This window comes from Dendrobates tinctorius, unplaced genomic scaffold, assembly GCF_039654945.1.
Source record: "Dendrobates tinctorius isolate UK_male_01 unplaced genomic scaffold, ASM3965494v1 ptg000130l, whole genome shotgun sequence".
In the NCBI taxonomy this organism is placed as follows: Eukaryota; Metazoa; Chordata; class Amphibia; order Anura; family Dendrobatidae; genus Dendrobates; species Dendrobates tinctorius.
Genome location: NW_027361798.1, coordinates 903,878 through 931,820, shown reverse-complemented (window position 1 = coordinate 931,820; position 27,943 = coordinate 903,878). Strand labels below are relative to the sequence as shown.

General features: G+C 47.2%; 1 protein-coding gene across 2 annotated transcripts in view; it reads left to right on the top strand.

Annotated features, from left to right (window-relative positions):
- The first annotated feature begins 2,438 nt into the window (after positions 1-2,438).
- The window catches only part of LOC141047908 (cytochrome P450 2C20-like), a 277,427-nt gene continuing 251,922 nt past the window's right edge, over positions 2,439-27,943 (top strand). For both annotated transcript variants that reach the window (XM_073543228.1, XM_073543229.1), the window contains exons 1-3: positions 2,439-2,546; positions 7,088-7,269; positions 21,823-21,985. In XM_073543228.1, coding sequence (XP_073399329.1) covers positions 7,093-7,269; positions 21,823-21,985 — 340 coding nt within the window. In that variant the 5' untranslated portion in view covers positions 2,439-2,546; positions 7,088-7,092. The remainder of the gene's footprint in view (positions 2,547-7,087; positions 7,270-21,822; positions 21,986-27,943) is intronic.

Below are 27,943 nucleotides of genomic sequence, written 5' to 3'. Positions count from 1 at the left end.
TGGGTCCATTATAATGCCCACAACTTCCATTACAATATATCAGGCAATGGACCAACAGACGAAGCTCTGTCTATCTAACCAAATAGAAGTTGTGGTCTCTAATGATTGCAGCATCTAGAAAGTTACACTGTGGGGATCGATGCTCTCACCAATCTCAGGGGCATATTGTATCAGATGTGCACATGGGTGCAGAGACAATACCTACTTGATCAACACAACTGGTGTGTCCATCATGGAATGTTCTTTTACCAACACTCATGATTGATATAGCCGAAAAGTAGAGTAAAGGGGATAATGTTACAAGTTAGCAAGAAATGGGGTTGAAAAAAATTCACAAGGTAATTGTCACTATATGTGACTGGTCCTGCGTGACGCGACGCGACGACCGGTTGGTCACCGAACAACAAGACACACAAGGGGACAGCGGGGACACAGTTACAACGGTGGGCCCTACTATAGGGAACGGGGAAAGGGACACCTCCTGCACACTGCTGCTGCTGAGTCCTGGACAAACCTGACGTCCCTATACGGCTTCTTTCAAACCATCGCCGAGCAGGATGCCTTGTCCCTCACTTACCCTCCACCTATCCCTCACTAGGGAATTGGTAAGTGCGGACAATTGTCTCACCGCTGCACTAATAAAACACCAAGGGGAGATACGACAGACAGGGTTAAACAAAACAACACTTAGCTTTCTCTGATGCCAATGAATGCACCGTGCAGCAGAGTAAGGCTCCTGAACTCAGCTTTCAGCAGAATCACCTCTGCTCCAGAAAGCTCCTCTCTTCAGCAGAACCACCACTGCTTCCGACAAGCTGAACCACCACTGCACGAGGTAGCTCTAGTCTTCACCATGGTTGGTATCCAAAAAGGACCTGTCATAACCAACAGTCAGCTAATATGTGGCTCCCCTGAGGGTTAAGTCACCACAGAGGTACTGTACCTCCTCCTGAGGTGTGGTATCCTACTATCCAGGTAAGGTGGAGACATCTGACCACACTCCAACACTCGCATCCCACATGCACACCAGTAGTGTAGCAGAGCAACCTTTGTGGCTCCCTGCTTGGAACACGAAGAGTGCTGGGAGGTGGGTGGAGCTTAGACTGCACAAGATAGTGGGAGAATATTAGGAAAAGGTCAGTCTGTGAGAGAAGATCCCCTGAGAGGGATGGAGTGAAGGAAGTGCTGCGGCAGACTCCTGTGACCTGGAGCTGCTGGCACAGGAAAGAGCCATAGAAAGCCTGATTCTTCAGAAGGAAGATAGTTTAGTACGGAACGTAAGGAGAAGAGAACTAAGGACTAGGGTCAGAGCAGAGCCCTTCCTCAAGTTTGAAACGCATGGCCGGGGTCCGGTCCCTGAGGTTGTATGGATACTGATGTTCCTGCAGCAGAAACCGGAGGAATAGAAGTTGTCACCACTTTATTCCCACACAAGACTTGGGGGCACAACAGCAACGTGGGTGAGCCGGGACATGATAGCAAGGAGTCCCCGAAGCAGGCCACAGCTGCCTGCCGTACAAGTAGAGTTCTAAGTAACATCAAGAAGGAGGCACTTGAGTTTAATACACAACTACAAGTACTTCAGTTTAAGCGCTAGTGAGGAGATGTTCAGAGAAGGCACATGTTGGAGGAGTGCTGGAAAGGTGTACTTTACCTTGCCTGGGAGTTGGCTGAGCCCCTGACCTGGAGGACACGGCACCGAAGTGGGCATCTGTGTGCACCAGACTGTGACTAAAGCCTTGGAACTACATGCTCTTGTGTCCTCCACTTATTCTTGCGCCTTACACCCGGCTCTGCTACATCTACTTCTTTACACCATCTCCCCACTTGCCAACCTCATCTACACTGCCCTGGGACTACAGCTCCACCTGTGGGGAGCTTCAACATCATTGCTGCACCACACCATCTGTCCCAGAGAAGCAACCCTGCAGCGCTGGTCAAACTGACCAGAAACCACAGGTGGCGTCACGAATCATCTCAACAACTTTATCCCCATCACTCTACCCCTACATTGCCTGCCTGATGCCACGGACCGGTCACTTCCACTGTGCATCTCCCATTGAAATCAATGGGCCCGGCACCGAGTACCCCACGGCCTCTGGGGGCGAGTCAAATGCACCAGGTGACCTTATATAGGAAGGTGTTAGTGGTCACCACCAGCAGACTAGCTAAACATGAAGTAACATCAGCGGCCACCGGGGGGAAAAACTGACATTAACCCCCGATGGCCAGAAAGGAAAAAAGTTTATATCTGAGAAGCCCAAACTGACACAGATCCAAAAATGGATCATGACAGTAATCCTGAACTGTACATCTATATGCATTGTGTCTGAATACTGATGGTTCATGTGATGCTTGCGTGAGTCTTCCAGTTTACTGTTCTCCTCATGTGATGAGACTTACCGTATATAAGGTGTCACACTGGGGAAAGACGAGATGTTTTATTCATGACAAGTAATATTTTGGATTATTAATACTGTGAAGTGCCAGACACTGCTTCTCCTTTTACACCATTGGATTTGGACAAGGATCTTGGACACTTCCTGGTGAGTTGATCAGTCTTCTTAGCAGCATAAGGAAGAGTTGGAGCAGTGAATGAAGAGCAAATAGAGATGTCACCAATCACCATCTATCACTTACTGGCTCTTCATAGACACTACAGCAGGGTCTGGATGGCTGAAGGTTGTTGACCCGGGTCTCGAAGATTCCAGCAAGTTTCATTAATGTGTATCAGTTGGGTTCTTGCAGCTGGGTGCACGGGTACAGAAGCAATAGCCCTTGATCAGAATGACTGGTATATCCGACATGAAGGATCAGTTTACCAGTACTCATCATGGATATACCGGACTCCAGGTGCTTCTAGACATTGTGTGACATTGCTACGGTCTTTACATGAAGCACTCCTGTCCTGTATGACAGTGTCATCTTCCACTCTTTTTACTTTACTGTTTTTCTCATATTGTTTTATGACTGATTATAAAAATGTGATATAGAAAGGGTCCAATAAGTCTCCATCTTAGTTCTTCACGCTCCGCAGAAGTAACTCCTTCACATATCAATTATATTTTATCATACTTCAACTAACAATGTATCGTTTAACACTTGCACTCCTTATGCATTCAGGACCCCTATTCACCGATGCCCTCTCTCGTTATGCCCTCTCTCGTTATGCCCTCTCTCACTATGATCTCTCTCGTTATGCCCTCTCTCGTTACGCCCTCTCTGTTGTGCCCTCTCTCATTATGCCCTCTCTCAATATGCCCTCTCTCGTTATGCCCTCTCTCGTTATTCCCTCTCTGTTGTGCCCTCTCTCATTATGCCCTCTCTCATTATGCGCTCTCTCATTATGCCCTCTCTCATTATGCCCTCTCTGAGCTCTGCAAAGGAATACGTGGATTTCGTCCACGCTGCCCAAATGATGAAATTCCAGATGTATGCTTCATGTGGTATTTCCTGAAGAAGAGGGTGCAAAAAACCTTGAAACGCGTAGAATAAACCACTGTCAAACCTTATTAACCTTCTGGAATTTCATCATTTGGGCAGCGCGGACGAAATCCACGTATTCCTTTGCAGAGCTCTATTTCACATAGTCAGTGACCGACTTGTGGATCTGCAGCAGCCCTTATCTATACATGCTTTGAATACCTACTACCAGGTGAGCAGTTTTTTGTCAAACCGCTTACTTTATTTGTGGGATAAGACCCTATATTGCGTTTGTGTCTCCCTCTTTCCTCACAATACTAGTTATGCCCTCTCTGTTATGCCCTCTCTCATTATGCCCATTCTCATTATGCCCTCTCTCGTTATGCCCTCTCTCGTTATGCCCTCTCTCATTATGCCCTCTCTCGCTATGCCCTCTCTCGCTATGCCCTCTCTCGCTATGCCCTTTCTCATTATGCCCTCTCTGTTATTCCCTCTCTCATTATACCCTCTCTCGTTATGCCCTCTCTCATTATGCCCTCTCTCGTTATGCCCTCCCTCCTTATACCCTCTCTCATTATGCCCTCTCTGTTATGCCCTCTCTCATTATGCCCTCTCTCGTTCTGCCCTCTCTGTTATGCCCTCTCTCGTTATGCACTCTCTCGTTATGCACTCTCTCATTATGCCCTCTCTGTTCTGCCCTCTCTCGTTATGCCCTCTCTCGTTCTGCCCTCTCTGTTATTCCCTCTCTCATTATGCCCTCTCTCGTTATGCCCTCTCTCGTTATGCCCTCTCTCGTTATGCCCTCTCTCTTTATGCACTCTCTCGTTATGGCCTCTCTCATTATTCCCTCTCTCGTTATGCCCTCTCTGTTCTGCCCTCTCTCATTATGCCCTCTCTCGTTCTGCCCTCTCTGTTATTCCCTCTCTCATTATGCCTTCTCTCATTATGCCCTCTCTCGTTATGCACTCTCTCGTTATGCCCTCTCTCATTATACCCTCTCTCTTTATGCACTCTCTCGTTATGGCCTCTCTCGTTATGCCCTCTCTCATTATTCCCTCTCTCATTATGCCTTCTCTCATTATGCCCTCTCTCGTTATGCACTCTCTCGTTATGCCCTCTCTCATTATACCCTCTCTCTTTATGCACTCTCTCGTTATGGCCTCTCTCATTATGCCCTCTCTCGTTATGCCCTCTCTCGCTATGCCCTCTCTCGCTATGCCCTCTCTCATTATGCCCACTTTATTGATGCCCTTGCCAGCTTAAAGGTGTAGCTAAGGGTTCAGCACAGCGGGGTTCCCAACCCGGGTACATTTATACGTAGGTGGCACAGACTAATCACAGTGTATATGGGGAACCTCAGCAGATAATAAAACCAAGACTGATATTTCCACCATACAGTGACCATGTAGTGGTAGATACTTGTTCTGCAGATCGTAATGCTGATTACATTAGTTATACACACCCCTCAATACCAAGAAGGAAAAGTCGTGGAATGATGGAAATCACAAGATGAACAGAGAATAGGTTAATGATCTGCAAATAATGGGAAAATGGAAACAAAATCATTGAAAGTCCCAAAAATATATCTTCAGATCTTCACTGCACTTTCCAGGGAACTGCTCAGTGTATACAAGGATATCTCCAAATCCTGTGTTATACATCAAACCCAAAAAAGAGCATAAAGAGGTAGAGATTTTTTCTTTAATATTATTTTAGATTATTTCATATCATTTTTCCAAGTGAAAACATGACTTAACATGCATAAAGGTAAAGCAAAATGTCATATTCACCCGAAAAAAGCAGCGAACGCAGAGGTTCGAAGATCATCAATGATTCCATAAGTCTGTGAACACACTATCTTGATGTAATGCTTCGTGGACAGGCCGCTTCCTCAGGTGTGTGTATTGTTCATCCCTCAGTGCTTAATTAGCCATTGATACATAATAACTGTTGTCACGCTGCCTCTGCCGCCTTCTGTCCCTGTCAAGCTGCCGCCGCCTCTCCCTGTCATGCCGCCGCTCCCCCTGGGCCCCGGCATACTTACCGGTCCTCAGCGTCCCGGCGCACACCCGCTCAGACTCCTGCTCCGGCTACTGTCCCCCTTCGGGTGCGCACGCGCACGGAGTTCAGCGGCGCACTCACTGTCCCTTGTAATCCGGGCCGCTCCCTCCGGTCTCCTCTATGGTCTGGAGAACTCTGACCCGGAAGTCCACCTCGCACTCTGCTTATCAGGCCGCCTCTTCCTCCTGGCTGTGCCTGACTGTCATTTGTGTTCCACAAGTGATTCTGGGCCCATGTCTCTCTGTTCTCCTTGCCTTCTCTGCCTCTAGCTCTTGCCGCCTAGCCTTTGACCTTACGCCCTCCGTTTTGCTCTCTCCTAGTGCCCGTGTTCTCGTGTCTCAGTCATGTCCTCCAGCCAGTGTCTTCAACCTGCCCGTGTTCCCGTGTCACTGCCTTGTCCTGCAACCAGTGTCCTCAACCTGCCCATGTTCCCGTGTCTCTGCCGTGCTTGTCTGCTAGTGTCTCCTTCCCGTCCGAGTCACAGCCGTGCCAGTCTGCCACCAGTCCGCCTTGTCCTCCCGTTGTTCTCCCCTGGGTACCAACTGCTATGGTGATAGTCTCCCTCGGACCTGCCCCTAACGCTCCCGTATAGGGGGTGTTCCACATGGTCAGCTCACCCGAGGGGGTTCGTTGCTACGGTCCAGCGGGTCCACCCTTGGAAGTCCACCAGTTCTCACAACTGTATTACAAGGAGCCCACAGCCAGGGATTGTTGTGTTGAAAAACTATTTATGGGACAATTTCATGTGCCTCTATAGTATCATGTGGAGTAATGATCGCCCATTCCATAGTCATGTGGCTGAATGTCATCTGACAGTGATCATGTGCCTCTATAGTATCATGTGGGGTAATGTCCGCCCATTCCATAGTCGTGTGGCTGGATGTCTTAGGAGTAGTGGGAATGGAGCCTGTGTCAGTGTCTGTTCTGTTAGGTTCCTGGAGCTGTGTCGTCTGAACAGAGCCTGAGTTTAGTCTATGATGGTGAACCTGACCTTTGGAGTCAGCAGCTGCAGTACCATGGACTACCTAGGAGTGGCACCTGGAGGCTACCAGGATTCTTGCTGCATTGTCCCTCTCAGCTCCAAGCCAGCTCTGGTCCTCCTCAGATCTTTGCACACTCACTTCTCTCACTACTCAGATTCCTAATTCTCCTCCTATAAGCCGGCCTTACAGTCAACTCTCACACTGTCCCTGTAGTCTCTTATAAGTGATTCTTGTATCATTGACTCTTAGATCAATGACTTTTGTGTCAAGGACTTTTGTACTGAGGACTCTTGTCTGTGGCTTTAGAATTAAAGACTCTTTGATCAGTGACTCTTGTACAGAGGACTCTTATATTGGGGTTTCTTATATGAGGGACTCTTCTACTGGGAACTCTTGTATCAGGGACTTTTGTATAAGTGAATCTTGTATCAGAGACTTTTGTGTCTGTGGTTCTTGTATCGAGGACTTTTATGTTGGGGATTGCTTTCTCGATGACTGATTAAGATCTATTAATGGTGTAATCAGGATAGGGCTAAACTAATTATAATCATTGATTTCAGAGTTTATTGAGCAAAGATCTGGTATTATTAATCAAATCCTCTGTATTTTTCTAACCACAGAAGCCATGGAGCCGTCCTCCTTCATCACTCTTACTCTCGTTCTTCTCCTCATTGTCCATATTCTCCTCTCCTGGTTGAAACAGCATAGACACCAGTCACTGCCTCCTGGACCTACCCCAATTCCTCTTCTGGGAACCCCCAAGTACATAAACCTTTATCCAGTTACCAAGAACTTCCAAACGGTAAGTGCAGATATTATGTGTACCGTTGTTCATACATCATGGATATAGTAGATACATGCCATCGTTTATCAGGCTGCTCAGTGTGAGCAGTACACAACCATTATACTATTCCTGATCTGACGTGCATGGGGAGTGACTTAATATATGCATTGCAGTTATATGCATTGCCATGATGAGGAGCTTAATATGTATTTTAGGCATATTTTATGTGCATTTTGTGTGCCTAAATGTTGGGAGGCAATACATTCTCTGGCTGAGAAGTCCTGAGGCTGCTTATGTCTAAACTAGAGATGAGTGACTTTGCCTTTTTTCATATCAAGTCGGGCTTCATGAAACCCGACTTTCGCAAAAGTCGAGTCGAACTGGCCGACTACAGGGAAAAGTCAGAGGCCGACTGAAGCACGAAACCCAATGCAAGTCAATGTGGAAGCAAAGTCGGCAGTGAGTGGAGGACAGGAAACACACCTACAGTGCCCATTTCAATGCCAAAAACATCAATTCTTATTACTTAAGCTTGTCAACCTTAATTTACTTCATAATAATACTTACGCATTGAAAACTGGGGGTTATTTGGCGACAGTTGTGGGAGGGGAGGGCTGGCTCCAGGTTTTCATGGGCCCTGGGCCAAAGAGTGTCAGTGCGCCCCTTTAACACATACCACAACTCATGATGCTCCGATACGGTACAGAAATATATGTGTAGTACAATGACACATGCTTCACTGCTTACATGACATGACTAGTGTTGAGCATTCCGGTACCGCAAATATCGGGTATCGGCCGATATTCGCAGTATCGGAATTCCGATACTGAGTTCTGATACTTTTAGCATATCTGTATATACCAATGGCGCTAAAGCGTACACCCACAGAACACAAAGCAGCAAGTAATAAGACAACACACCACTCAAGTTGTCTCCATAAAATAATAATAATAAATAAACCTGATAGAAACTTGCGCTAATTAAATGTGTCTTGTTTAAATAAAGATGTCTTTTACGAAGAAATCTATTACCTTTACTGAAGCTAAAAACTGGCGAGGCAGGGAAAAAGGTCTTCAGAATGCAGGGTGGATTTCCAGGTCCTTTCCCAATGATACTCCCCGACACAGGTATATACAAAGTAACTGGAGCTAAAGGGTACTACCTCCTAGCATGCCGCCGTCCCGTATCGGACCTTGCAGGCCTGCTTTTGCAAGCGGCGGCTGGTACTCTTACAGCCTGCCGATATACACCTCCAGCTGCACGCCAGTCACCGGCCGGGACGGCGGCATGCTAGGAGGTAGTACCCTTTAGCTCCAATTACTTTGTATATACCTGTGTCGGGGAGTATCATTGGGAAAGGACCTGGAAATCCACCCTGCATTCTGAAGACCTTTTTCCCTGCCTCGCCAGTTTTTAGCTTCAGTAAAGGTAATAGATTTCTTCGTAAGACATCTTTATTTAACCAAGACACATTTAATTAGCGCAAGTTTCTATCAGGTTTATTTATTATTACTTTTAGCATATCGAATACCGGAATCGGAAGTTCCCATAATGCTATGAGCCAGTTTGATTTGATTCAGCCAATGACAATCCTCTGAAGTGTGGGCACATCCTGTTAGGCATGTAGGCATGTTAACTAATGGCATGGCTGTGATTGGCTGCTGAAATGATGTCATGATGCCCTATAAAAGCCACCGCCGCCATTTCTGGTCACTCTGCTGTGAATTCAGTTAGGGACAGGCTGCTGTTCAAGACAGTTAGAGATAGCGATTTGCTGTATAATATTGTGCTTTACCCAGGCTACATTATCAATCACTGTAGCTTTCTTTTGCCTTGCAGTGCTGTTCACAGCTGTCTGCAAGGTCTGTGTGAGTGCAGCTCACGCTGTAGTGTGTCCTGCAGCCACCTCTGGTTGTAGGCCGCTCAGCGTGCGTCACTGCCTCATACATATTTTTGTTTTACTGCTGATCATTTTTCATTAATTCTCCTATTTGTGTGCATCCATCTGTATCCATATACATTGGTTGCAAACACTATAGGAGTAGACAGCGGAGCCTTTCTGCAGCCTTTCAGTGCTAGTGCCCAGTTCTCTGCACTGTTCACGGCTGTCTGTGAGGTCTCTGTGTGTGAGTGCAGCTCACGTTGTAGTGTGCTCTGCAGCCACCTCTGGTTGTAGTCCGCTCAGTGTGCATCACTGCCTCATACATAGTCCTTTTTTTGTTTTATTGCAGCTCATTTTTCCTGATTTTTTTTCTCCTATTAGTGTGCTTCCATCCGTATCCATCTACATTGGTTGGTTGCAAACACTATATAGGAGTAGATAGAGGAGCCTTTTTTCTGACTTGGGCCCTGCAGCTGCAGCCAGATTAGTATTAGCCTATTTTTTTGGAGCCTCATCTATTGAATTGTAGGTTACCTTCCTGCATTGTAATAGCTCCAAAAAGTTTGTGATACTATCGCTTTCACATCTTTGGTCACATCCTTTCTGTTTTTTTTAAAAAAAACATGTAAATAAAGTTCACCGAACACTCCACTTGACAGTTGTGTAGGCCACATTAGCTCATATTAAAGTGTAGTCCACACACTTTATAAAATTAGTGTTTCTTATACCTGTTAGCAGCTGTTCAGGAATAAGCACACTAAGCCCCTCTTTGTACTTTTCTGCCTATCTTTATCAGTCTACCAAGATGAAGAAGGCAGGGAGTAAGGCACGTGGTCGTGGGCATGGAGTTTCAGCAGGGAGAGGACATGGGGATTCTGTGCCTGCTGTGGGCACTAGTGACTCAGCATCCCCCAGTTTTAACAGGCAACAGTCCTTTATGCGCAGCTTTGTAGGACCTCGCCATACGCCACTGCTGCGGGACGAACAAATTGAAGCCGTTGTCGGATGGATGGCAGCTAATGCATTGACTTCAATGACTTCCACATCCTCTCAGGGCCAGAGCACTGAAGAGCACCCATCTGTCTCTTCACCACCTGCCAAATTGCCCAGGCCGTCAGAGAGCCCTGGACAGGAGCCATCTCTACTTCTGTTCTCTGAATCTCTTGGCTTGGAAACAGGGGGCCAGCCAAGCAGCATTCTAGAATGTTAAGAAGAGGGAGTATGCAGTGATGCACAACTGCTTTGTCCCTCTGAATCTGAAGAGGCGGGTGGGCCAGTGCCTATGGTCAGCACACCTCAGTGCGCATCAGATGATGATACTCAGGTGCCACTTTCTGGTGCGTACGGTGCTGGCGAGACTACCCAGGAGAAGCAGGTGTTTGAAGAGGGGAGTGTAGATGATGAGGTCCTTGGCCCATCATGGCGTGAGGAACAGGAAGGCGGTGGTAGCAGCTCTGAGGAAGAGATTCCCCGAACGGCCAAAACAGGAGGGAGAGGGAGGGGGCAGACTTGGTTGCCTGTAGCCTCCACTTCGGCACCCATTAGGAGCATTCCTCTTCCAAAACCCAAAGCGGGCGCTCCCAGGACTTGCAGTGTGTGGTCCTTTTTTGACACAGTTGCAGATGACATTTGATTTGTCAAATGCAAGCTGTGTAATCATAAAGTCAAAAGAGGGAAAAGTGTCAGCAACCTGAATACCACAAATATGTGGAAACATGTGCGGACCAAGCATGTGGTGGAGTTACAAAGACACACTGAAGACGTAGGCCAACCTACAGCACCACCTACCACCTCTTCAGCTCGTGTTGTAGCCTCTTCCTCCAGCTCACACACAGCTAGTTTCACTTCCTCACAGGATCGCCATGGAAGAACCTCTGGCACTGTTGTCCAGAGACTCAGTGACATTCCACCCACAGCACCACGTTCCCTGTCATCCTCACACTCCCAGGCCACTCTACAGCCATCGGTAGCACAGGCATGGGAGAAAAGGTGGCAATACTCAGCAAACCATCACCGAGCACAGGCTCTGAATGCTGGCATTGCAAAACTACTGGCCCTTGAAATGCTCTCATTCAGGCTGGTGGAGATTGACACCTTCCGTAACTTCATGGCATTGGCAGTCCCACAATACACCGTGCCCAGCCGCTTTTATTTCAGCAGGCAAGCCGTCCCTGCCCCGCAAAAGCATGTGGAGGGAAAAATTAAACATGCGCTTCTAAACGCCGTCAGTAGCAAGGTCCACCTGACCACCGATGCGTGGACCAGCCACCATGGACAGGGACGATACCTTTCCCTCACTGCCCATTGGGTCAATGTTGTGGAGCCGGGTACAGATCTTGAGAGTGGCGCTGTACGTGTTCTGCCAACTCCAAGGATTGCAGGAATCCAGTCTGTACACATTGACTCCTCCTCATACTCCAGTTCCTCAGAATCAGCGCTGAAGGAGCCTGTTACGACCGATATGAGCACAGCCGTGGCCAAACGTCAACAGGCCGTACTGAAATTAATTTCTTTGGGGAATCGAAGCCACACAGCGCAGGAGCTCTGGAATGCCATCAAGCAGGAGAGCAACGTGTGGTTTGTGCCAGCGAATCTCCAGGAGGGCTTGTTAGTGTGTGACAATGGCCGAAATCTGGTGGCAGCTCTGGGCCTAGGCAACCTCACTCACATCCCATGTCTGGCACATGTGCTCAACTTGATCGTGCAGAGATTTCTGAGGGACTATCCGGATCTTGATGCACTGCTGCACAAGGTCCGCATAGAGTGCGCTCACTTGCGGCATTCCATCATGGCAAGATCGCGCATTGCAGCTCTGCAGCGCCGATTCTGCCTTCCGGAACATCACATCATATGTGACCTACCCACCAGGTGGAATTCAACGTTACATATGTTGGAGCGGTTGTGTGAGCAGCAGGCAGCAGTAATGGAGTACCAGCTGCATCAGGCGCAAACAAGTCACACTGTGCGCCGGTCACACTTCAGCACCACTAAGTGGGCCTCTATGAAGGACATCTGCCTCGTTTTGCGTGCCTTCAATGATTCCACACGGATGGCGAGTGCAGATGATGCAATAGTCAGCATGACTGTCCCCCTTATCTGCCTGCTTCAAAAAACACTGCAAGCACTAAGGGAGGAGGTTTTGGAAGAGGTGGAGGATGAGGAGTCCCAAATGCCATCTGCTTCTGGACAGTCTGCGCAGTGTGGTTCCTCACAAAGGCCTAGGCATAGGACACTTTGTGAGGAGGATGAGGAGGAGTCAATGGAGGAGGAAGACATCTCTCCACAGGAGGGAGGTACACAATGCTCTAGTAGTCAGTATGTAGAGCGGACGGTGGGGTGATGCAGAGCAGGCAGAGATGACGCCTCAAGCAGGGGACAGCGTTTCTTGGCAGTTGGGAGTCTGCAGCACATGGTTGATTTCATGCTGCAGTGCCTGAAAAATGACCGCCGCATTGCCCACATTCTCAACACGGCTGATTATTGGATGTACACCCTCCTAGATACTCACTACCGGGACAACTTACAAAGCCTCATAACACCGTTGAACCAGGAGCGTAAAATGTGGGAGAACCAAGACACACTGGTGCATTCCATCATGTTCTCCATTCCACCCGACAGCAGTGCTGCTAGTGCTTTACAAAGCAGCTCTGTGCGTCGAGGCAGTGGAGGAAGCTCTGCACAAGGAGGGAGCAGAGGCAGCGCCTCAGCACAAGGCAAGACCAGTATGGCCCAAATGTGGCAAAGTTTTGTGCGCGCGCCACAAATGTCTACACCATCACAGACGGCTCCAGTCAGCAGGAGGCAACGTTTCCGTCAGATGGTGACAGACTACATGTCTTGCCCTCTCAGTGTACTCCCAGATGGCTCTTCCCCCTTCAAGTTTTGGGTCTCTAAGCTGGATACATGGCCAGAGCTTAGCCAGTATGCATTGGAGGTTCTGGCTTGCCCTGCTGCTAGTGTATTATCGGAACGCGTCTTTAGTGCCGCAGGCGGTGTACTAACAGACCGGCGCACACGACTATCCTCCGATAACGTTGACCGGCTTACTTTTCTGAAAATTAACAAGGTCTGGATCTCGCCGGAATTTGCCAGTCCTCTTCCAGATTAAATAATTGCTTGGCAACAGTATCCAGGTCTCCTGTTGTGTTCATGTTTCTACCACCTGAACTGTAATCCCTGGGCTCCAACACCCACAGTTGTTGCTCAGAAGTGCCGTCTGCACAGAGAAAAACACTAGCTCCTGTGTTTGTGGGGTTCAGTAACGCCAGCTGCTCCCTTGCTGTGTGTCCGGCAAAGTCTCCTGCTGCCTCCACATTCTAACTACATCAGATATAAAACTTGCTCCAATTAGGCCTCAGCCTAAACCCTGATTGACCCTGGGCTCCAACATCGCCAGTTGTTGCTCAGAAGTGCCGTCTGCACAGAGAAAAACACTAGGTCCTGTGTAAGTGGGGTTCAGTAACGCCAGCTGCTCCCCTGCTGTGTGGACGGCAAAGTCTCCTGCTCCATCCACATTCAAACTACATCAGATATAAAACTTGCTCCAATTAGGCCTCAGCCTAAACCCTGATTGAACCTGGGCTCCAACACCGCCAGCTGTTGCTGAGAAGTGCCGTCTGCACAGAGAAAAACACTAGCTCCTGTGTTAGTGGGGTTCAGTAATGCCAGCTACTCCCATGCTGTGTGTCCGGCAAAGTCTCCTGCTGCCTCCACATTCAAACTACATCAGATATAAAACTTGCTCCAATTAGGCCTCAGCCTAAACCCTGATTGAATAGCCACTCACAAATGAAAAATTATAACACGGAGGACCGTGAAATTACATAACAAACAAGAAAAAAGGTCCTCCAATTAAGATAAAATATCATATTTTTATTAGGACACATTACATGGATTAAAACAGAGTTGGCAGACCATACATGAAATGACAGTGAAACACACAGCCTCTGGGTGAAAAAACATTTGCTCATAAATGAAGTAAAATACGGTTTTACATATAAATGTATAATCTGGCAACAAACAGTAATAAGTATCTCTCACAGAGCACATGAAAATTACATGTACACAAATATGTTGTTGGAAAAAAGTTTTTTATATAGCATATATTAATCTTCAGACATTGCTGGTTTCTCACATTTAATTTTCCTTTTATGAGGAAACTAATCCATAATAGAAAGTTATAAAAAAATATTAATTGATTTTATAAGAAGAAGACAAATGTGAGAAATACATCTCATGCATCAAAAAGCTACATACATAAGTACTCTAGATGACATTAGTTTCTCACATTAAATCCCTCTTCCATAGGGATGCAAAATGCTAATCAAAATATATATATAAATGCATTAGGAGAGGGGTAAATGTGAAAAAATGTATATAACTCATGGCTCCAATAATGGCACATTAATGAAAATTGTTACCAGAAAAAGGATCACCCAGGGTCCCCCTGACACGCGTTTCGATGAGATATCTTCCTCAGAAGGGGTGCTGAACCTCCCATTTCAGTTGGTCACCTTTTTATAATCATACAAACAAGTAATGCCAATCACCTGTGAAAGGATCCACCCCCAAGCGTCATCACGGAACCATTATGTACCGGAAGTGTGCTCCCATAAATAGTCATCGTCGCGCCGTCAGCGTGACTACCAGGAGTGCACCTTCATAATAGTCCCGGTGTCCGCGCTCTCATGTCAAAAGACACTCGTCAGGGTGGAGAGAGTGACGTGTTTGGTGACGTCGCATCCCCAAGTCAACAAAATACACTTCCCGATCTCAGGGAACTAAGATGGCGTGGGTACTTCCGGTGTCTTTTGACATGAGAGCGCGGACACCGGGACTATTATGAAGGTGCACTCCTGGTAGTCACGCTGACGGCGCGACGATGACTATTTATGGGAGCACACTTCCAGTACATAATGGTTCCGTGATGACGCTTGGGGGTGGATCCTTTCACAGGTGATTGGCATTACTTGTTTGTATGATTATAAAAAGGTGACCAACTGAAATGGGAGGTTCAGCACCCCTTCTGAGGAAGATATCTCATCGAAACGCGTGTCAGGGGGACCCTGGGTGATCCTTTTTCTGGTAACAATTTTCATTAATGTGCCATTATTGGAGCCATGAGGTATATATATTTTTTTCACATTTACCCCTCTCCTAATGCATTTATATATATATTTTGATTAGCATTTTGCATCCTTATGGAAGAGGGATTTAATGTGAGAAACTAATGTCATCAAGAGTACTTATGTATGTAGCTTTTTGATGCATGAGATGTATTTCTCACATTTGTCTTCTTCTTATAAAATCAATTAATTTTTTTTATAACTTTCTATTATGGATTAGTTTCCTCATAAAAGGAGAATTAAATGTGAGAAACCAGCAATGTCCGAAGATTAATATATGCTATATAAAAAACTTTTTTCCAACAACATATTTGTGTACATGTAATTTTCATGTGCTCTGTGAGAGATACTTATTACTGTTTGTTGCCAGATTATACAGTTATATGTAAAACCGTATTTTACTTCATTTATGAGCAAATGTTTTTTCACCCAGAGGCTGTGTGTTTCACTGTCATTTCATGTATGGTCTGCCAACTCTGTTTTATTCCATGTAATGTGTCCTAATAAAAATATGATCTTTTATCTTAATTGGAGGACCTTTTTTCTTGTTTGTTGTTATGTAAACCCTGATTGACCCTGGGCTCCAACATCGCCAGTTATTGCTCAGAAGTGCTGTCTGCACAGAGAAAAACACTGGCTCCTGTGTTAGTGGGGTTCAGTAACGTCAGCTGGTCCCATGCTGTGTGTCCGGCAATGTCTCCTGCTGCCTCCACATTCAAACTACATCAGATATAAAACTTGCTCCAATTAGGCCTAAGCCTAAACCCTGATTGACCCTGGGCTTCAACACCGCCAGTTGTTGCTCAGAAGTGCTGTCTGCACAGAGAAAAACGCATGCTCCAGTGTTAGTGGGGTTCAGTAATGCCAGCTGCTCCCCTGCTGTGTGTCCGGCAATGTCTCCTGCTCTGTCCACATTCACACTACATCAGATATAAAACTTGCTCCAATTAGGCCTCTGTCTCCACTCTGTCTCTAGTATTTACCCTGGCCTCCAACACCGCCATTTTCTGCTAAGAAGTGCCGTCCGCACAATCAACTCTTGTTCCTGTGTTACTGGGGTTCAGTAACGTCAGCTGATCCCCTGATGTGTGTCCGGCAATGTCTCCTGCTCTGTCCACATTCCCACTACTAGTTCTCGGCAGTGTCTTTGGCATGGGTACTCCCTCCTGACCAGTCTGGTTCCAGCACGCCTGCTGTTTCCGGGTAGTGTCAATGTCACTTTGCCACCAATACGTTGTCCTGTCGTGTTGCGGTCGGGTTAGCCGAGTCTATGGTGCCTGCAGTTTATGGGTTTCCTATGTGGGCTGCGGGATCTGGCAACAAAGGGTGGTTCCGTAGTGCCAATAGGACAAGCACCCCCTGTAGGACTGTGGGTTTCGGTAACTGCGGCCGGCTCGCGGCCATGCAACTTTGTTTTTCATGGGTACCTTCTGCTACCCATCCGGGTTCCAGCACCGTCAGCTGGTTCTCGGCAGTGCCTTTGACTTAGGTGCCCCCTTCTCGGTATCCGAGTTCCAGCAACGTCTGCTGGTCCTTGGTAGTGCTTTCTAGCACAGGTACCTCCTGCTTAGTAAACAGATTCCAGCACCGTCAGCTGGTCCTCGGTAGTGCCATTGGCTCTTGTTCCTTCTGCTGCCCCTCCGGGTTCCAGCACCGTCAGCTGGTCCTCGCTAGTTCCATTGGCTCTTGCAGCTTCTGCTACCCATCCGGGTTCCAGCACCGTCAGCTGGTTCTCGGCAGTTCCTCAGCCTTCTTGTACTTTCTGCTACATTTCGAAGTCAAGCTTTTGGAAATGGTTTTTCGTTATCACTCTGGATCTCCCTGACGACGACCCTGAAGACGACGACCCTGAAGACCACCCCGAAGAAGACGACGACCACGAAAATGATGACCCTGAAGACCACCCCGAAGAAAACCAAAAAGATGACCCTGAAGAAGATGACCAAGAGGACAAAGAACATGAAGACAACCACCAAGATACAGAACAACAAGAGACAGAAGACCAAGAAGCAGAAGACCAAGAAGCAGAAGAACAAAAAGCAGAAGAACATTAACCATAAGACTAAAAATCAGAGCAAAAGATATTATCTAATTTATAAGCAGAAGAAGACTAAGCAGTGTATGGGGGTGAGTCCGTTCCTCCTCATGGTGCCCCTGGAAAAGGCCTGCTGCTGCAGGCCAAACTGAACGCGGACAAATCCTGTTGTAAATCTTTTGTGACAGGCAAAACGGAAGGTGTAATTTTCAACTTTTATAGATAACAACTACAGGAATGACTGTCACAAATAAGAATATGATGAAGAAGAAGAAGAATAGGAAGAAGATGAAGAAGTAGAATATGAAGAAGAATAGTAGTTGAATAAGAAGAATATGAAGAATGTAAAAAAAGAATAATAGGAAGAAGGTGAAGAAGAAGAAGATGAATAAGGTGAAGAAGAAGTTAATGAAAAAGATGCTGCTGCTGCGGATCATGAAGGAGAAAGTGTGGGAGAAGAGAAAAAGAAGGTAAAGAGCATGGAAGTAGTGAAACATACATATCTGACAAAATATAAAAAAGGTTAACATAGTCAATATCTTTGTAACTCCGAACGTCTTTAAAAAATAAAATAATTTATTCCTGCTATTCCATTTGATTGGGCTAAACCTCTATGCCTTTAATGTCTCCTCCACCTCCCCCAATACATTCAATACATTCTACATTATTCTTAGTTGTTTTTCTTCATGTAGAATTAACTTACAAGGACAGAAAGGGTTTTAAATTCCGATATTGCTGTCCCATTGACTTGCATTGGCTTCCGGTATCAGAATCGGCGATACCCGATACTTTTTGGGTATCGGTCCGATCCAATCCGATCCGATATTTCACGATATCAGATTGTATCGCTCAACACTAGACATGACTGATCTATTTTAAATTGTACAATAGCTCAAAAACAGGACAGTATATTAATACATACAGTGTTATGGCCACCACATAGTGTGCCATACAGAATAATGAGCCCCATATATTTCTCCATACCAAATAATTATTCTCATCTACCTTCTCAGATGATCTACTTAGCTGTTTGCCTCTATGTTCATGCCAACTGGGATCTAACACCTCATCATCATCTGTGTTATCACATTCCTCGCCCTTGGAGTCACACTCCTCCTCTTCTTGCCCTGACAGCACAGTACAGTCCGTGTGAGCCTCAAATATCTGAGTCTCATAAGGATCACCTCCCCCCAGGGGTTAACGTCTGATGACAAGGGTCAGGACACTATTTGGACCATACTTCGTCCTGTCCTGGATCCAAGCTAAAAAAAATGTGGGCATCGGTGCAGATTTCCTCCTCTTGACTCTGCAAAGCTTTTGAGTACACTTCTGAAGAACATGGCATAGAATGTGTGAACAGCTCTTCAGACTTACCCATTTGTGGTTCCATACAGTTGAACAGTTGGATAGTTGGGATGTGGGGGGAAGCAAGGGGAATATTGGTGCCACCTCTGTGGACTGTACTGGGTGTTATGTTGAGGTGGAGGAAAAGGAGGAGAGGTCACTAGAAGCTGCACTTGCCATCCACTCAAGTACATGCTCTTTCTGGGCATAATCGACAAGGCATACCTCTGTCCGTCTGCCAAAGAAAGGTAGCGGTGTAGACTGTCCAGTAATATAAGCTGTCAGTTGTCTTTGCATAGGACATGACGTTGCTTCACCAGTGCTTTCACAAACATTACCACCTACCCCACGTACAACTTGAACACCAAGCCTAATTCCCCTTCCACCATGGCCTTGCTTTTTCCCATTCATGTTGCTTAGATAGTGTGGTAGTAGCACAGTATTAGCAACAAAAAAATTAGATTTTAAACTCTGCACCACCTCTGCAAACAGTTGAATTTCAGCGACAGTATATTCAAAGTTAAAATATGCCATGCTATATTGTATTATTCACAGAAAAAATAATTGTTTTAGTGTGAATGAGGCCTTTATGCAGGGCCGCCATAAGGGCATTACTGCCCTGACTGGCATATGGGGCTGGATCAGCAGAGGGGGCCCGCATCGGGCCCCAGCCGCAGGATTCTGCCAGTGCAGTAACTGAACGTGCGTCCGAGACGCAGGTTCAGTTACTCTATTGCCTTGCGGGCCCGTGCAGGCCCACACAGCAATAGTTAAAGCTGTCAGCCAATCGAAGGCTGGCAGCTGACATCAACACGCACGTCGCCAGCGTATAACATCATTGTCATTCGCCGATGAGTGCACTCTTGAAACTCTTGGAGAGATCATCGCCGCAGGAGCATAGCCAGGTAAGGAGAAAGTTTTTTTTTAATTATTTTTATTGAAAGCGGTAAGCCACAATAAGTATGTTGCCTGGGGCAGAATGGAGACACAGGGGCGGGATGGGAGACACAGGGGCAGTATTGGAGACATGGGGGCAGGATGGAGACACGGGGCCAGGATGGAGATAAGGAGAAGAATGGAGACACGAAGGCAGGATGGGAGACATGGGAGACATGGGGGCAGAATGGAGACAAGGGAGCAGGATTGGAGACACGGGGCAGGATAGAGACACAGAGGCAGGATGGAGACACAGAGGCAGGATGGAGACACAGAGGCAGGATGGAGATGGGGCAGGATGGGAGAAACGGGGCAGAATGGAGACATGGAGGCAGGATTAGAGACACAGAGGGCAGAATGGAGACAGATGGACCAGGAATATGGGGCAGGATGGAGACAGATTGTGCAGGATCATGGGGAAGGATGGAGACAGATCAGGCAGGATCATGGGACAGATGGGGCAGGATCATGGGACAGATGGGGCAGGATGGGGAGATCATATGGGGCATGATGGGACATCACATGGAGGCAGGATGGGAGAACATATGGCTGGAGCCAAGAATGAGACACACGGGGGGGCCAGGATGGGGGATATTATTACTGCAGTGATGTATTTATTTTATTTTTTGATGATACTCTTTTAAATGGGGGAGGCTTTTCTGTTACTTTGCAGAGAAACACTGCTGCCTTTTTTTCTTCATCTGGTGTAGTTTAGAATTTGGGAAAAAAATAAGTAATGTGTTCTGCAAGTGGAGCTCTAGATAACTGTGCTATTTCCTGCAGAGATGAGCCCTGGCTGGAAGAAGTGATTGCGGTCTGTTCTGGATGAAGATGAAAATCGAAGACGAAGGACTTCACCTATAGACATCACTGGTGAGTCAGTGTGTTGCCTGTACACTGACACCATACACTGTATACTATATACAATGGTCCTGTGTACAATGTCACAGTGATCACTGTATTACCTTTACACTATATACTATATACAGAGCTCTTGTGTATAATGTCACTGGTATTCACTGTATTACTTGTACACAGACACTGCATACTACTTACAGATCTCCTGTGTATAATGGCACTCATGGTGATATTAGTATTGTGTTTTTTTTATTACTGATCAGTATTGTAGAATTCAGTCGCTATGTGGTAGTAATATGTTGTCCGGCCATGGTATTTGTTTCTTGTATGGGCTATTGTTTGGTCACTATGTGGTGGTAATATGTGGTCTGGTTATGGTGTGGTGGTATTTGTTCCTTGAATGTGGAATTATTGGTCATCATTTGGTGTTAATATGTGGTCTGGTCATAGTGCGGTGGTATTTGTCCCTTATATGTGATATTATTCGATCACTATGGTGGTAATATGTGGTCTGGACATGGTATGGTGGTATTTGTTCCGTGTATGTGGTATTATAGGTTACTATATGGTGGTAATATGGTGTCTGGTCATGGTGCAGTGGTATTTGTCCTACAAGCTGTAGTGTCAGGACATTGCAGATGTTTCCTGCGCCCTGATTGGCTAGCTGCAATGTGCACACATAAACTTAAGAAAAAAATGAACAAGAACGCCACGCCTCAGCGCTCTGCAAACCCCCTTCCCCTCGTCAAACATGTGTCAAATGCACAGGATACACCACCATTATCATTGCTAAAGTGCTGAAAATACTTTTGTGGCAGCGCAAATATTTTCCCGCACTTTTACCAAATGTTACCTATTTTTCCCGATTTTGTAAAATTTTGCTTATGTTTCCAATCACAAACCCTAATGTGCCATATTCATGCCGAATTTATGTTTGGCCATCGTTTTCCAAACAAATTTGCTCATCACTACTGAGCACTAAGTTATCACCTACGGTATGTTATGGATAGATGATAACTTCTCTTTTCCGGACACCACTATTGTGTGTGACGCCATGTATGGTGGTAAGTTATCACCTACGGTATGTTATGGATAGATGATAACTTCTCTTTTCCGGACACCACTATAGTGTGTGAAGCCATGTATGGTGGTAAGTTGTCACCTACGGTATGTTATGGATAGATGATAACGTCTCTTTTCCGGACACCACTATTGTGTGTGACGCCATGTATGGTGGTTATAGAGCCGCTCCTAAGACCTGCCCTACCTACATTCATGTATGACTGCATATCAGGATGTGACTATATTTCAAATGATTTGTTTTATGGTAAAGAGATTTAGAAAATTAACTTTTCAGATCTGATGCTTTCTCAATTTTTTTTCTCCATCAGCTTATCCAGAAATACGGCTCAGTGTTCACCATTTGGAAAATGTCAGAACCTGTCATCGTCTTGTGCGGTTATGAGGCGATGAAAGACGCCCTGGTAAATCATGCAGAGGAGTTCAGTGCACGCCCCTACATCCCGGTGCTGCAAGTCTCATCCGAAGGATACAGTGAGATTTATACATTATATATTTTAGAACAAGTCTATCAGATTCTCTTTTAACCTCTTTAGTCAGTAAATAAATATGAGATGGGAAGGAGGGGGATGAAGCTGCAGTTTCTCTTTTAGTAAAACAGCTTTAGGCCACGTTCAGATGTTAAGTATTTGGTCAATATTTCACATCAGTATTTATAAGCCAAAACCAGGAGTGATGAAAAATGCCAAAGTGGTTGTTACACTCACGCCATGACTGGTTGGCGTGAGCATGGGGGTGTATCCCCACTGGACCACAAACCAGACTACCCTGGAAGGGGCGTAACTAAGTAGCTACCTCGGTGTTCACTGGAGCCTCTGATGGTGTGGTTAGGCTTGTGCGGCAGGTAGCTGCCAGGTGCCACTCCAGGGTGGTGTCTGGCTGTGGCTGCTGATCACACTGAGGGACTGGATACTGCAAGCAGGTGCGGTCTGGTCTAGTACAAACTGACACGATGGGTACTCTATCGGGCACGGCTGAGGCACTGGCAGGTAGGAACTGACTCGGTAGTGACAGGACAGAGACACGTACTGGGGCGAGTAGGATATGTGAACAGGTAGGGGCTGTTGTCACTGGAGGTGCAGGAACTGGTTTGGGAAGGATGGAACATAGACAGATATAAATGGTGTGAGGGAACAGGTAGAGAACTACATAGTAATTAAGGTTGAAGGAAGACTTTAAGTCCATCTAGTTCAACCCATATCCTATCCTAACTTGCCCTAACATGTTGATCCAGAGGAAGGCAAAAAAAACCCATGTGGCAAACAGTAAACTTCACATTGGGGAAAAATTTCCTTCTCGACTCCACATACGGCAATCAGACTAGCTCCCTTGATCAACGCCCTATCAAGGAAACTAGTGTATATAACCTGTAATATTATACTTTTCAAGAAAGGCATCCAGGCTGTACCTCTAACTTTGTCATTTGTGCCAATGTGCACCATGACCGCTGGATCCTCACCAGCCCCTCCCAGTAATCTGTCAGCCCGATCAGCGATGTGTCGGACTCGAGCGCCAGGTAGGCAGCACACTGTCCGACGATCCCTGTCCTTATGATAGATTGCCCTATCTGTTCCCCTAATAATTGAGTCCCCCACTACCAGCACCTGTCTGGCCTGCCCTGCGCTCCTATTTCCCCCCTTACTGGAGCAGACACTCCTCCGGCATTCAGAGGACATGCCTTGCTGCAGCAGTGCTACTCCTGCACTAACACTCCCCTCATCCGCCAACTTAGCAAACTTATTGGGGTGTGCCAGATCAGGACTAGCCTCCCTGGTGCTTTTCCCTCTACCCCGCCTTCTAACTGTCACCCAGCTAGCTGCTCCATTGTCCTGCAGCTCCAACCTAGCATCCCCCCCCTCATCTATCCCATTGAGCGTCTGCTCAGTGAGCAGAAGACTCCTTTCCATATTGTCTATGGATCTCAGTGTTGCCAGCTGCACATTTAGATCCAGTATCTGGGCTTCCAAATGCACAATGTGCTCACATCTCGCACAGCAGTATGCACCCTTGACCAGCACGTCAAGGATTGCATACATGCGGCAGGATGTACACTGGATGGCATTGGCAATAGTGGAGCACATTCCTAATGGGGATTGCACCAGACAGAAAAGATAAGTAAAAATAAATAAAAAGTATTAATAAAATATAACAGAAATTCAGTAATTTCTCCCTTGGAAACTCCCTGAATCCAAAGTCACTGAATCACAAGTCACATACTTACCACCGTTCGCACTTACACTCCGGGCACAGTCAGCTTGCTCACACTCTCTCAGGCAGAAGATTTAAAGGGAATTTGTCACCCTATTTTTCGCCTATCAGCTGCCGGCACTGACATCAGGGGCTTATCTACAGCATTCTGTAATGTTGTAGCTAAGCCCCCGATGTAACCTGAAAGATAAGAAAAAAGAGTTAGATTATACTCACCCAGGGGCGGTCCAGTTCTATGGGTGTCGCCGTCCTGTCCGGCGCCTCCCATCTTCTAACGGAGACGTCCTCTTCTTTGCTGCTTGTCGTGGCTCCTGCTCAGGCGCACTGCTCTGCTCTGTTGTGGGCAGAGCAGAGTCCTGTAGTGCACAAGCGCCAGGAGAAGTCTGGCGCCTGCGACAGGCAGCAAAAAAGAAGACATCACCATTAGAAGAGGGGAGGCGCCAGACCGCAACACCCATTGGACCAAGACCAGACCACCTCCCAGTAAATATAATCTAAACCTGAAAGATAAGAAAAACACGTTACATTATACTCACCGGGGGGGGGCGGAGTCGGGTGCGGTGGGTGTCGCGGTCAAGTCCGGCGCCTCCCATCGTCATACAATGACGTCTTCCTTCTTGCTTCTCCATCGGCTTCTGCGCAGGCGTACTTTATCTGCCCTGTTGAGGGCAGTGTAAATTACTACAGTGCGCAGAAGCCAGGAAAGGTCAGAGAGCTCTGGTGCTTGCGCAATGCAGTACTCTGCTCTGTCCTCAATAGGGCAGATAAAGTACACCTGGGGAGGAGCCGAGGGAGAAGCAAGGAGGAGCACATTATCGTACGAAGATGGTAGGCGCCGGACTGGATGGCGACACCCATTGGACTGGACCGAACGCTGGGGTGAGTAACTCTTTTTTCTTATCTTTCAGGCTACATTGGGGGCTTATCTACAGCATTACAGAATGCATTACAGAATGCTGTAGATAAGCCCCTGATGGCGGTGCTGGCAGCTGATAGTCGAAAAATAGGGTGACAAATCCTCTTTAAAGAGATTTTTTTTCCCTTCACCAGCACACCACCCTGCTGCTCAATGCACTTCCAAAAGGACTTGAGCCCCTGTAAGGTTCTAGCAGGTTTGCAGGATGCAGTGATGAGACACGAGACTGGGTGTGGTTTGTGAAAATAACTTTTATATACTGTAGCCGCTGGGGCTATATTGAGCAAACAAAAAGTATGAACAAAACATCAGTCCACGCAGGGACTCAACAAACCTAACAATACTTTCTTGTGGTAAATGCGACTAACCCGGTTGGCCCGGGTGCTATAGGCCACGTATGACCAAATTGGGGGTCCTTACCTCCTATAGTACACTTATCCTTCCAGGGGTCTGTCAAGATCACAGGCGTGGCCGCGTAGAGGTCGCTGATGCGGCTGCCTTGACGCCTCGATACTCTGGGATGAAACTGGGCTCGACAGGCCCTTGAAGAAACGATGCCGGTGGGGCGCAACAGGCCCTGAAGAAACGATGCCGGTGGGGTGCAACAGGCCCTGAAGAAACGATGCCGGTGGGGCGCAACAGGCCCTGAAGAAACGATGCCGGTGGGGTGCAACAGGCCCTGAAGAAACGATGACGGTGGGGCTCAACAGGCCCTGAAGAAACTGTGCCGGTGGGGCGCAACAGGCCCTGAAGAAACGGTGTCGGTGGGGCTCAACAGGCCCTAAATAAGCGATGCTGGTGGGGCGCAACAGGCCCTGAAGAAATGGTGTCGTGGGGCGCAAAAGGCCCTGAAGAAGCGATGCCGGTGGGGCGCAACAGGCCCTGAAGAAATGGTGCTGTTGGGGTGCGGTGATGACGCAGTCTCTAAATATAACCGTTCACCAACCTCAGCTCAGGGTCCCTTAGCAAACTGGACGGGGGCCTCTACTATCGCCTGTAGCGAGGTGGCGCCCTCTGGGGCCGGTGATGACAGGGCCGCAGCTGTGGGAGAAGGCAGGGGGGCAGTGTCCTGACCGCTGTAAAGGAATGGTCTGTCGTCGCAGCTGTCGCCCGAGGTAGCTGCCTTGTCACAACAGGGTGGGAAGCAGCGGGAGTCGCTGTATGGGACCGTATGAGGGGAGCGGCCGCCGGTGCAAGTCTCTCACATGTCACTAGTCAGTGAGTCCGCAGCTTTCCTTTCACAGGCCCCTGTCGGTCTCTCCACAACACACCGTCTGCTCTCTCGGTCCTCTCTGTCTCACACGGCTTCCTGTCTGTTGTCCTGCTCTCTGTCAACTGCCACTTCAGCGCGCCCCCTGCTCCTTTTAAGTTTGCCCCGCCCCCTGTTTCCCTGACAACTTCAGTCAAGTTTTTCCCTTTTACTGTCCTCCTAGTATGGTTCCCTCAGGAACCCTGATGGCGGTCCCCTGGGTACCTGTCCTTTCACTGTCTGGGAGTCCTCCTCCCCACACCCCAACAAGCCGCCTCTTATAAACCTTTATTTAGGAACCCCCACCCTTAATTAACCCCTTGTGAATATAGCTACACCTCAAGACTTAAATGCAATATAGTTAACCCTTAAACACACAGATAGTAAAATAAGAGATTAATCCTGTAGAGAGAAAAAATAGGTTAAAAAAGCCCCCCAAAAATTGAACAGGTAATAAAGCACTCAGCAATCCACATTTCAGCAACTCACACCAATTCCCAATTGACGACTAATCCGTGTACATGAATGAATGAATGAATGGGGCCATGTATCGTGAGATTTTGAGTGCAAACCTCTTTCCAATTGAAAGTCCGTGTTGCCCAGCGACAGGCCCAAAACATCACTGCTCTAGAGGAGATCTGCATGGAGGAATGGGCCAACATACCACCAACAGTGTGTGGCAACCTTGTGAAGACTTACAGAAAACGTTTCACCTCTGTCATTGCCAACAAAGGATACATAACAAAATAGGTCTACCTATGATGTCAATTACAAGCCTCTCTCATCTTTGTAAGTGGCAGAACTTGCACAATTGGTGGCTGACTAAATACTTTTTTCCCCACAGTATGTGTATAATATTCGGTATACCCACAATCAGTGTCAGACTGAAGAACATTGGGCCCACCAGAGAATTTGATTCTGAGGGCCCACCTTTGATTCTGAGGGCCCACTCAAGGTTTGCACTATGAAATCTCCTGAAGAAGAAGCCAGGGCCCACCGGAGGATTCTTCTGGTTCTCTGGTGGGCCAGTCCAACTCTGCCCACAATAAGTAAGAACCAAGCAAATCTCACCCTAGTTCAGTAGCAACTCTCCCAACACTGCCTAATACAAGAGCAGACTGTGATGAGCATGGCGATGGCAGGTCTGATATAGACCTGATGATGCTGTGTGGGCAGCCAATCACTGTAATGCCACAACCAACATGGCTCCGGCATTACAGTGTGTGGCAGACAATCCCTGTGTCATGATCCAGCGTGGATCTGACAGATTAAATGGATAAGTGAACTTTTTCTTTTCCTTTGGCTTGGTGCCAAAGTGGTGTGATTGCCCCCGGTGGCCATTAGAATTATTACATGTGGTGTTGTTCATTCTAAGTTGCCCCGGTGGTGGTGAGTGGTAGTGCACTTTAGTTTCTTTGGTTTAGTGCACGTAATTATAAATCAGGTGTGAGGCTCAATAAAAGAGAGCCAGGTGTGTTCAATCACTGTTGGTGATATTGTGTGTTAGTCATTCACAAGGAAGCCTGGGTTAAAGAAGGAGCTGAACATGAGTCCTGCGCAGCCCAGCCAGAGGGGATGAGTGGCAGCTATGTGGTCTGCAGGAAGGGCTGGCATGGCGTGGTGGAGTCGCAGTTTACGGTGTCAGCAGGAGGTGCTTGCATGGCTTGGTGGAGTGGCGACGATGGTGAGAGTTGCACTCAGCATGCTGGACTTGGTTGCTGAAAACTGGACTCAAGCATGCTGGACTTTTTGGCAGAAGCTGGACTCATCTTTGGGACTCTGGTTACTGGGCAGCTGCAACTGGTGGTGGACTCTGCTCCAAGGCTGCACTGTTGTGAGTTCATTTTCCCCTTCGTCACTGAGGTCTGGTGAACTCCCTATTCTGGTAAAGGAAGGTAATGAGCCTGATTATCAGGCACCTGAGTCTAATGATGATGACAGGCTGAGTGCAGTCACGGACTGGATATAAGGCTGCCGACACCCTTCTGCCCTGCGGGTGAATTCTCTGTGGACTTCTAGGAAACCAGTCTGATTCCTGCTCCTCTAAAGCTAAGTTTTC